Source organism: Eurosta solidaginis, chromosome 5, assembly GCF_040869045.1.
Source record: "Eurosta solidaginis isolate ZX-2024a chromosome 5, ASM4086904v1, whole genome shotgun sequence".
NCBI classification, from domain to species: domain Eukaryota; kingdom Metazoa; phylum Arthropoda; class Insecta; order Diptera; family Tephritidae; genus Eurosta; species Eurosta solidaginis.
Window position 1 is genome coordinate 136,232,927 of NC_090323.1, and position 12,278 is coordinate 136,245,204.

The following is a 12,278-nucleotide window of genomic DNA, read 5'->3' on the forward strand; positions in this document are numbered from 1 at the left end:
CCGATATATCTTACCTGTAAGCAACTAAAAATAATTACAAACATACCTCGAAGTGATAGACGTCTTTGATCGATGATGTGGCTGAACATTCTTACTTTGTGCATGTATGTTCCAATATTGGCTCGGATCACTATCATGCTCCCCAGAAAAGACAGGACAGCTCATTAATTTCAGGTATCTGAACTCGAATCCAAAGTCATAATTAAAAAGTAACCTCCCAAAGTTCAAGACTCACTTCATTATATGAATACGGACATTTACTGAGTTCAGAAAGTAACAGAAGGAAACCCTCAACTTGATTCAAAAAGTTAATGCTTGACGTTAGCATGTAACCTAGAACTAAAATTATGACTACGGATTCGAGTTTAGCGGTAAATGACACATAATACCAAAATACCCGTGTGTAAGTGGAAATAATAGTTTTATGTAAAGTATATCAACTTCTGAGTAGATTTTCACCCTATCATGGCGGCCAGCTTGAAAATGCCAGATCTCGGAATATTTTTCTAAAACGCCCCATTTCAGGATTTGTTTCAAATACGTCCTATCTAAGAATTTTTCATAAATACCCTCCCTTACATCAGAATGTGTTAAATTTATGCTCAGATAAGGCATTTTTGAAACAATTTCTGAATTCGGGCTTTTTTGAATAAAATTCTAAGATAGAGCTTTCATCAAAAGTTTTCTGAGATAGGAGTTTTCGAAACGGCAGCCGAGATAGGATGATAATCTTCTCGTGTAGGTGAGGTTGACTATTATATTGGAGAAGCTGTAAAACTATAAAGCTTTGTATTTCGCTCAGCAACCCCTTGAATCCCATCCATCAACGGGCGTAGGTCCATAAGGGTTTATATTTACTGAGGTATATCTATAAAAGATTCTTAATTTAGTGTTACCCTGAAGTGACCAACGTTTTCGAACAAAAACTCAAAATTTTGTCCAATATTGGACTATAAAAAATCCTACCTAATAGTCCATTTTCCGGGTTTCATGCAACAGTTCTCGATCCCAGTACCTCCCTATATTCTGAGAGTACTTACCTACCATTTCTGGTGGCATTTAAATTATTTTTTCTTATTGCATCTAAACAAGGATTTTTTGACCAAACTTCAGTAAAGGACATTTGGCTCACCAGTTGGGTTAGGATTCATACTAGGCTCTAAGGTAGTTTATAACTATTTAGTTAGCCATGAGAGTCAATACATATCCATATATACCTTTGGTACGGGTGTAAATTAAATATAAATAAGCCACACTTTAAACTAAAAACAAGTAAGTACGGGACTGTCTTCGGCAGTGCCGAAGACTTCATACCTTTCATGAATGGGGCTGAACTATAACCTTATCCCATTCGTAATCTCCAAATAATGCGATTAAAACGATTTTAAGGTAAATATAAAAAATGGCAAAAACCCCCCTTATCTGAACGATCGGTTGTATGGGATATATATTATATATAGCTCCGATCGAAATGATTTTTACAGGAAATCTTCTACGATATATTAGAATAAATACCACCAAGTTTCACGTTTTTGTATTGGAAACTAGGGAAGAAATGACCAAACATCTTTCTATCTGAACGATCGGTTGTATGGGATATATACTACATATAGCTCCGATCAAAGCGATTTTTTCAGAAAATCTTCTATGATATATTAAAATATATATCACAGAGTTTCACGTTTATACTTTCTAAATTAAGGGAGAAATGGCCAAAAATCTTTCTATCTGAACGATCGGTTGTATGGGATATAACTATATATACCTCCGATCGAAATGATTTTTACAGGAAATCTTCTATGATATATTAGAATAAATACCACCAAGTTTCACGTTTTTATATTGGAGACTAGGGGAGAAATGGCCAAACATCTTTCTATCTGAACGATCGGTTGTATGGGATAGGTAAATACTATATTCTGTGACGAATATTAGCAACACTAAGGGTATTGCCATCTCTAAGCCGATGCTAAACAGTGATTTGTATGCACATCAATAATTCAATCATTATGTCTACACACATGTCCATACGAGCAGCGGAGAAGCAACGCGCAAACACATGCATATATCTTATCTAAGGTGCTCACAAGAGAGGGCAATAATTTGTGCAAGTATTATGAGAAGCAGTACACATAGTTGTGGCTGGTGATTTTGTAGCTGATAACTAACTAGTAAGTTCTGGAATGGAAAAGCCTAGAAGTATACAACGAGGAAATCAGACAGTATAAAAAGGTGAGAGTAGCGGCGCGAGAGTTTAGTTTTGTTTTAACTATCAATCAGTTTTGATTAAGCACGCTATCTGTCGGGCAATAGCAGAGTTATTTATTGTGAAGTACTTTAATAAAGGCCATTTTGTATTATTAAATATTTGAGTTATTTATTCAACAGTTTAGTGATTCGAACTTAGCAGAAGGTTGCAAATAAGAGGATTTGCAAGCAAATTCGTTACAATGCATATAGCTCCGCTCAAAGTGATTTTTTCAGGAAATCTTCTATGATATATTAGAATAAATACCACCAAGTTTCACGTTTTTATATTGGAAACTGGAAATGGCTAAAAATCTTTCTATCTGAACGATCGGTTTTATGGGTTATATACTATATATAGCTCAGATCAAAGTGAGAAAATCTTCTATGATATATTAAAATATATATCACAGAGTTTCACGTTTATACTTTCTAAATTAAGGGAGAAATGGCCAAAAATCTTTCTATCTGAACGATCGGTTGTATGGGATATAACTATATATAGCTCCGATCGAAATGATTTTTATAGGAAATCTTCTATGATATATTGGAATAAATACCACCAAGTTTCACGTTTTTATTTTGGAAATTAAGGGAGAAATGGCTAAAAACCTTTCTATCTGAACGATCGGTTGTATGGGATATATACTATATATAGCTGCGATCAAAGTGATTTTTTCAGAAAATCTTCCATGATATATTCAAATATATATCACAGAGTTTCACGTTTATACTTTCTAAATAAAGGGAGAAATGGCCAAAAATCTTCCTATCTGAAAAATCGGTTGTATGGGATATAACTATATATAGATCCGATCGAAATGATTTTTACAGGAAATCTTCTATGATATATTGGAATAAATACCACCAAGTTTCACGTTTTTATATGGGAAATTAAGGGAGAAATGGCTAAAACCCTTTCTATTTGAACGATCGGTTGTATGGGATATATACTATATATAGCTCCGATCAAAGTTTTTTTTTCAGAAAATCTTCTATGATATACAAAAATATATATCACTGAGTTTCACGTTTATACTTTCTAAATTAAGGGAGAAATGGCCAAAAATCTTTCTATCTGAACGATCGGTTGTATGGAATAGGTACATACTATATACATATAGCTCCGGTCAAAGTGATTTTTTCAGGAAATCTACCATGATATATTCAAATATATATCACAGAGTTTCACGTTCATACTTTCTAAATAAAGGGAGAAATGGCCAAAAATCTTCCTATCTGAAAAATCGGTTGTATGGAATATAACTATATATAGATCCGATCGAAATGATTTTTACAGGAAATCTTCTATGATATATTGGAATAAATACCACCAAGTTTCACGTTTTTATATTGGAAATTAAGGTAGAAATGGCTAAAAACCTTTCTATCTGAACGATCGGTTGTATGGGATATATGCTACATATAGCTCCGATCAAAGTTATTTCTTCAGAAAATCGTCTATGATATATTAAAATATATATCACCGAGTTTCACGTTTATACTTTCTAAATTAAGGGAGAAATGGCCAAAAATCTTTCTATCTGAATGATCGGATGTATGGGATATAACTATATATAGCTCCGATCAAAGTGATTTTTTCACGATATATTCTTTGATATATTAGAATATATATCATTGAATTTCACGCTTATACTTTTTAAATTGCGGCAGGAATGACCAAAATCGTCTTATCTTAACGACAGGTTGTATGGGAGATATATGTTATAATGGTCCGATCCTACCGGATCCAACAAATGTCTAATATAATACAAAAATACATCCTTGTGCCAAATTTCATTGAGATATCTCAAAATATGAGGGACTAGTTTGCATTCAAACAGACGGACGGACGGACAGACGGACGGACGGACAGACGGACATGGCTATATCAACTCAGTTCGTCGGCCTGATCAATTCGGTATACTTAATGGTGAGTCTATCTTCTATATTTCTCAACGTTACAAACATCGGACCAAAGTTAATATACCATTTCATGTTCATGAAAGGTATAATTAACGTACAGGAAAAACCCCACTAGGAAAGTGAGGAAAAGATAACTGACAACACTGCTGTTGAGGGCTTTGTAGAAAGTTGAGATAGCAAATGGTCGAGGCTTCAAGCTACACCCATTGGCTCAAAAATCTACGTAAGCGGCAATCAAGCAACTTGGAGCATTATCAGTTATTTGGGATGATGGGAAAAGTTTTTACAGCTGCTGAACTTGTTGACAAGGAACGTGAGGCGTGCTCATATAATAAAACAACAACAGTAACAACATCAAGGTCGCCTAACTAACAATGAGCTAGCTAACGAACTATTCGATAGTCCCATGGTTAGGGCCATGGTCAGATCTCGTGCTACACTCAAATACACATGCAGAGATACATACATAAATGTATGTACATACATATACATATGTGTGTAGGTGTGTATTTCTGTGTCGTGCGCGTTTCATTTGTGGCCAAATTTGTGCTTCCTAACAAGTTTTCTAACCACTCAACGCCTTTATCTTATATCCATTGGTCTAACTCATCCTCATCCCTTAGCATTATGCCTACTTGTCTGTCGCGTCGTATTCAGCCACCAAACACGTCAAATGTAACAAATGAAGTGGATATGCATACATACACACACACACTTACATGGCGTATTTGAAACTATCAGCTCAGCTGCGCTTAACGTAATTGTCCAACTATTCAACTTTCATATTGCATGATTAACACACACACATACATGCATCCGCAAGCGCCCACATTGATAAATTAACTAGCACATCCAATCATTATGACTATCAGTGTTACATATAACGGCATATACAACGTTGATTTTGTTTTAATTGAGATATAAGAAATTACTACAAAGTGACAAAACTTAATGAAACTCAACTTCACGACGATGGACATCGCTAATGGTATCAACTTTATTTCTAACGAAAAAGTTTTTTCCTCTTGAATACTTTCACAAACATATACATATATATGTATGTATGTATGTATGTAAATATGTATATCTACGTATTTCTTAAATGCCTTGCATAACTTTCTAGTTTTTTGTGAGAGTGCCTATGATTTTTCCGATTTTTTATCCAACAAAAAATATCAAAATTTATCACAATTAATTAATATCTTTCATGTCAACTTCTTTTTTCTTTTAATTACAGATTGAAGACGCTATGCTGATGTTCGATAAGCAGACCAATCGGCACAGAGGTAAGATCTCAAACTCACAGAGCGATGTAGACATTTTTTCTTAAATTTAGCAGTATAATGTGAATGTGTAAAATCTCTCAGCTTGACTATTTATTTACTGAGGAGTAGGCATCCAAAGCCTTAAAGTCAATGTGGGACTTTCACCCAAACTGCACACCCTACTTTCCTAGTAGCGGTCCCTTCAGTACTACTGTTAAGTATTTTGTAGAGAGGTAGTTTGAAGAACTAACCTAACATTACAGTAACAACAACATATAGATAATTTTATATATATGTGTGTACATATGTATGTATATGCTGAACAGTAACTGTCCAGAAGTGCAAAAGTGCTTAAAGTTCTAGTTTCTTTCGTTCTTCACTTGCCATATTTACCTCAATATCGTTGTAGCCCGGGTTCCACTCCAAACTGTCTGGACGATTGGGAAGCCTCGCTCTGCCTGGATAGGTGAAATGCCCAGCTTTTCTAACCTGCAACGGTTGGAGCGCTCATTTTTTCCAATCAGCGACTACTCTTTTTCATATTCATCTATGGACTATAGTCTTAAGACTTGGTTTCCTCGAAAGCAGTAGAGTACGTTGTTAAAAATGTTGCAATGTAAAAGTAATTATGTGGAAACTAAGAAGACACTGAATTTCACCGTAACGTGATTTAACAATATGCAGGGCAATAAATATTACGGCCGTCAAAGCGGTGAACATTTTGTCAAATAATTGAAATTATTAAAAAAAAAAACATTTTTGAATAAATTTTTCTTTCTTCTACGTTTGTTTAAAGAAAATAATAAAAAACACTTAAAAAAAGGTCGCAAAAATGCAAAATTAAATTTTGCGAATCGTCTACCGTAACTGTTCGTAGTTTCCAACAAATCGGTGCCGCTGAAAACTGTGAGTATACCGGCGGATCTTTAGCGGTCGTAAAATAGCGTCACCACTTTTTTCCATCAATTGAACTATTTGGGAAGCAAGGCACAAGTTTCCAATTCACATCTATGCATTCTAGCCCAGCCAGTACTTTCTGAACATTTTGATCAAAAAATATTTAAATATCATACCCCAAGATGATTAAAAACGTTCAAATATAAAAGTATTTTCTCTTCGAAAATTAATGTATCGTCGGGAGAAAAATGTACCTTAAATATGATTATTCTTGAATAATCATTTATGGTTCCTATTTCGAAACGCTTTTTATTCATATTTGATATCATTGTAAAATTTAGTTTTAATTGTTTTAGAGTAATATTTGATTGCTTTTCAGGGTCATTTTCTGATCATATTCGTGAACATATTTCAATCGTTTTGGTTGAGATTTTTGAATCATTTTTGAATGAGATTATGATGCATTTATTCTTCATATCACATTCAAAATAAGATACTACATAATAATCTTCTTTCATCGGGGGAAGAAATCATGCGGAAGTCAGATACTTGAACCACAGGTCACTCGCAAATAAACTTGACTTGCGACTACAACATCCATCAGCTATGATCGTCAATATCTTAAAATACGATGGTACGGGATATTGAAAACATATCCAGGTACATATGTCAAGAGAGTTTCATTTACCTGGGGTTCAAATAGCTCACAACCTTTGTATTTTCCAACTATTATGTATTTTCTGGGAAGCCGAAGGTAGAGAAATGGTTGGGGAAATCTTCGGTCACGAGTAGCACTTGCGTTATATTGTCTTGTAGAATATCTTAATAACACAATTTTTATATATGTACATATTTATTCTGAACTTCATGATTGAAAAAATGTGTGTATGTGAAAAAAGTAAGATTTTCAAAGAAAAGTAAAATTTTAACCAGTATAAAATTCATTTTTCAGTCAACAAATATAGTCAGAAAGAATCAGAAAGCTCAATTCAAATAGATTATATATTTCACCTAAAGTAAACACATTTGATTCAAATATGATTCCAAAATGTGATTGAAAAACTATATTCAGTTTTTGATCAACAAAGGCTAGCATATTTGATTATTGTTTTTGTTGGTTTTTATGAAATATTAAAATTTAATCATCAAAGGACTTCAAAAATGATTCCAAAAAGTGATCGAAAAATGCTTTTAAGGTTTTGATCATCAAAAGTATTCATATTTGATTATTTATTTTGTTCAATTGTATGATAACTCATTATTTAGTCAGAAAGAGTAATTAAATTGTATTTATATGTAGGGAAATTCAAAATTTAATCATCTAAATGCTGAGTGCGAGGAGCCTTGTTGATTTCACACCTACACTTTGACGAAATTTACAACTACCATAATAAATATTCTTCTTTCGTTTTGACCTGCCCAATGTTTTCCATCCGCACCTTTACTTTATCATAATTTGATGGAATGACCATCGCCGCTATTTTTTATTGAAAACGACAGCTGCATTTACAATAAACGAAGTTCAGCATTTTCCTACCTATTCCCACAAATAAATTCTCAATTATTTGCTCTCGCTCTCGCCGGTGGTGCATATTAAAATATTTGATTATGTTGATAAATGCCAATAATAAACATTTATTTGGCGCTTAATCGTTTAAACAATTTTGGCAGTCTAACAAAATGTATCAGCCACTTCCTTTTTTACAACCTGGCTCCAATTGCAGATTCCAAGGGAAGTCAGATCCTTCTTCACTTGGAACTTCTAATGGAGTGGTGGTCTCCTGCTGTTTCCCATCAATCAGATTTTTATAGAGTCTTGGTAAGAATACCCATCTAATCTGAAAGAAGTCGGTATCGAAACCAAATCTTAGAAAGGGCGTTTTTAAATGTTTGCTCCGATAAGGCACCGGCAGCCGAGATAAGGTGATATTGCACTCAGTAGTTCTACAAACTGATTTTCTGCCGAAACTCAATTTTTAAGTTTATTATCATATGTACATATATGTATATAACAAAATTTAGGGACAATGGGTCACATTACTTCTTCTATACATAACACTCCCTAAGCTGTCGGAGAGTGGTTTTTGGTAAAGAAAAAACAACGATAACAACAGGAAATTCGGATACTTATTGTAGAATTTAAGAGTTGTGAAAACTTAGGTTCCAATCCATATTTCAATCCTTGGTTTGCGCACATTTCAACTTTTTCGTTAATCAAAAAACCTTGTTTCAAATCCTCCATATCACCTAATTAATAACGTTGCGAGTTTCAGGAGTTCTCAATTATTCTGCATCATCTACCATTGATCCAATCAATAACTGTCGAGTAAATACACTCAAATGTTCTGGTTGTAAAATGTTCTTTGTTAACAGCACTATTTTGGTAGTAGAATTTCACAATTGAAATGATTCGCGTAATTTACATACAACGTTTTAATATCAAACTGATTGATCATCACTTGGACTGTACCTTTTCGCCTATTTCTTCCAAGATATAAACTTTTCGCGAACAGATTTCTCGACTAGTGGTTTATTTTCTTTTCTCATCTGCCACATCTTATACTCGCTGTTCTCCTTTTATATATGTGACAGTAATGTCATCTGCGCTCTTTGTTACTGTGTATATGTGAGAGTAATCTCGTCTCCGCTTTTGGCTCATGTGTAGCTTTTTGTTGTCTCATCGACTCGCATTTCTGTTGTGGCTGTGCAGTATTTATTTACTAGATTTCCTTTCGTTCAATGTTATATCTGATTCCCAGCCCAGGTCGAAGGACCACAAGTAAATAGGTATGGGGTTGGGGGACACTATATGTCACTTCAAGGGACGTAGGGGCGGCGCATGGCACTTGGTACTTACGCGTATCTGAACCTTCGAAAAAATGCACCGAGATTAAACTCCAAATTTACAATTTATTTCGGATTTCGGGAGCACGGGGTGTATATGCTTCGCTGATCGCAAACTTATGTATATTTTTGTTATAATTATGTCTAATGTTTATTTTTGTGTTGTGCTACATTATTTATGTGTGTAGGTGTGTGTGTGTGGGTGTTACAGAGTTGTATGTTAAAGGTTGAATGTGAAACTGAGGTGCAGATGTGGATCGTATCTTGGAATGCTCATTTAACCAACTCATAATCACTTATTTCTTTATAATGGTCAGTTGTCTCAATAATTTACTGCACACATTTTGTTTTAAATTTCATAAATTGCATACAATGAAAATTTTCACTATCGACCCTTTTTTACCAGTGCGTAAGCAATGTTTTAAAAAAACTTAACTCCTTTTTTGTCTTTTAAAAGATCAAAGCCGTTTCGAAAATTTTGAGCAAACTTTTTTCTATATAATAGCAAATCCACTAAACCAGTTATGCACTCGAGAGCTTCGGAAAATTATTTGGCCTTCACCAACTTTTCGTATGATAGCAGCCCTATAGTAAGGTTATGGAAATTCTAAAGGTGAAAAACGTTGCTTCGTTTACTTATACTACTCATTTTTTACTTCTTTTATATTAAGTCGCTTTCACTTTTGACTACAAACTTCAGTAGAATATTGTGAAACCTCGCAATCATTTACTTTTAACCTATGTAAAATTCCGGATTTAACTTTTATTTTCGGACTTATAAAATAAAACTCCGGATTTAATAGTATCTTTCGGACTAAAAAATAACTTTCCGAAAATAATTTTTTCTGAAGACTTTTATTCTACCAGATTCGCCTCTTATATTAGGGAAAAAGGCACTACCATCTGCAGTAAAATTTTTTTAAATGGACTTTTTATGGACTTCTTAACAGTCTACAACTTGACTGAATATTTTGGTTTTTGAAAATCTCACAAAATTTCCGGATCGCGTTTAAGATGTTTAAAAAAAAAGCGCGGAGCTAACAACTTAGATTTATACCGTTCTGAACTAAGAGTTTAAAACCTAAAAAAAATGTACGGCGGTATAACTTCTGAACAGATTTTACGCCGAGCTTCTTTTCAAATTTGCGTCGTGCTCCTTGTAATTTTTCCTACGAATTGGCGTGACGGAACCTCCATGTTTATGTCAACTCCGAACGGCATCTACAATGCAGATTAGTTTTCACTGAGAAGCTCCTCATGGTAGAAATACACTAGGAGTGCTTGCCACATCACTGCCGAGGGCCGACCCCGCTTAGAAAACTTTCTTCTAATTGAAACAAGTAAGAACGGGACTGTCTTCGGCTGTGCCGAAGGCTTCATACCTTTCATGAATGGGGCTGAACAATAATCTTATACCGTTCGTAATCTCCAAATAATCGGATGTATAAGATAAGAAATATATAGATGTACATACCTAAACGATTTTTAAGATAAATATAAAATAAAAAATGGCAAAAAACCCCCTTATCTTAATGATCAGTTGCATGGGATATATATTATATATAGCTCTGATCGAAATGATTTTTACAGAAAATCTTCCATGATATATTAGAATAAATATCACCAAGTTTCACGTTTTTATATTGGAAACTAAGGGAGAAATGGCCAAAAATCTTTCTATCTGAACGATCGGTTGTATGGGATATATATTATATATAGCTCCGATCGAAATGATTTTTTCATGAAATCTTCTATGATATCTTAGAATAAATATCAACAAGTTTAACGTTTTTATATTGGAAATTAAGGGAGAAATTGCCAAAAACCTTTTTATCTGAACGATCGGTTGTATGGGATATATATTATATATAGCTCCGGTCGTAATGATTTTTACAAGAAATCTTCTATGATATCTTAGAATATATATCACCAAGTTTCACGTTTTTATATTGGAAACTAAGGGAGAAATGGCCAGAAATCTTTTTATCTGAACGATCGGTTGTATGGGATATATATTATATATAGCTCCGATCAAAGTGATTTTTTCAGGATATCTTCTATGATATATTAGAATATATATCACAGAGTTTCACGTTTATACTTTTTAAATTGCGGCAGGAATGACCAAAATCGTCTTATCTGAACGATCGGTTGTATGGGAGATATATGTTATAGTGGTCCGATCCTACCGGATCCGACAAATGTTTAATATAATACAAAAATACATCCTTGTGCAAATTACATTGAGATATCTCAAAATTTTAGGGACTAGTTTCCGTTCAAACAGACAGACGGACAGACGGACGGACGGACGGACAGACGGATATGACTATATAAACTCAGTTCGTCGCCCTGATCAATTCGGTATACTTAATGGTGAGTCTGTCTTCTATATTTCTCAACGTTACAAACATCGGACCAAAGTTAATATACAATTTCATGTTCATGAAAGGTATAAGAACGTGTTTCTTAAATTTTGATATTGCTTTAGCCGGGTCGTGAACCCAGAATCTTCGGTGTCGTAGGTGGAGCACGCTCCCACCACACCACAGCGGCTGCCAAGTTAGAGTTTTAGGAGCAAAGCGCTGTGAGACGATTTTAAATAAAATTTGCATATGAGCAGAGCGAAATATACTAATTTATTGGGACTACCAGTACGAAAGGTCTAACTTCTTCTTCAGGTATATACTTATACCACGCAAAACAGCCTTTGCTATTAGTATATATTTTCGCTTTGCATAGGACTAATATATATGATGCATGCATCTCTAAATATCTAAGCAAACATCTATTACCTTTCATACTCATGCACAAACATACATACTTGTATGTGTACTGCGCTCTGACGACTGTTACCTTTTTAAGCCCACTTTAATTTGCACACTACACTTTTCTTTAGCATAGTTTATAAATATTGCTGGTGGCTGGTCTATCTAATGATAGGCTTGTGATCACGGCCAGGTGTTGAGTTTGTTAAATTTTTTAGACCACGTGTAAATAATTGCATATCTCCACTTGAGAATACTCCAGCTGGGCTGCAATGGTTGCTTATACCATCCTAGGTAGCTTAATGATGGCAGTGTTTGTATAGGTGTATGT

The 12,278-nt window shown here is 34.2% G+C and overlaps 1 protein-coding gene across 4 annotated transcripts in view; it reads left to right on the plus strand.

The window, feature by feature from the left end:
* The window catches only part of Rbp6 (RNA-binding protein 6), a 1,756,398-nt gene that overhangs the window by 1,567,656 nt on the left and 176,464 nt on the right, over positions 1–12,278 (plus strand). For all 4 annotated transcript variants that reach the window (XR_010953559.1, XM_067788144.1, XM_067788145.1 and 1 more), the window contains one exon: positions 5,411–5,459. Coding sequence is in view for 3 of the 4 variants with exons in the window: in XM_067788144.1 (XP_067644245.1) it covers positions 5,411–5,459 (49 nt within the window). In the remaining variant the exon portion in view is untranslated. The remainder of the gene's footprint in view (positions 1–5,410; positions 5,460–12,278) is intronic.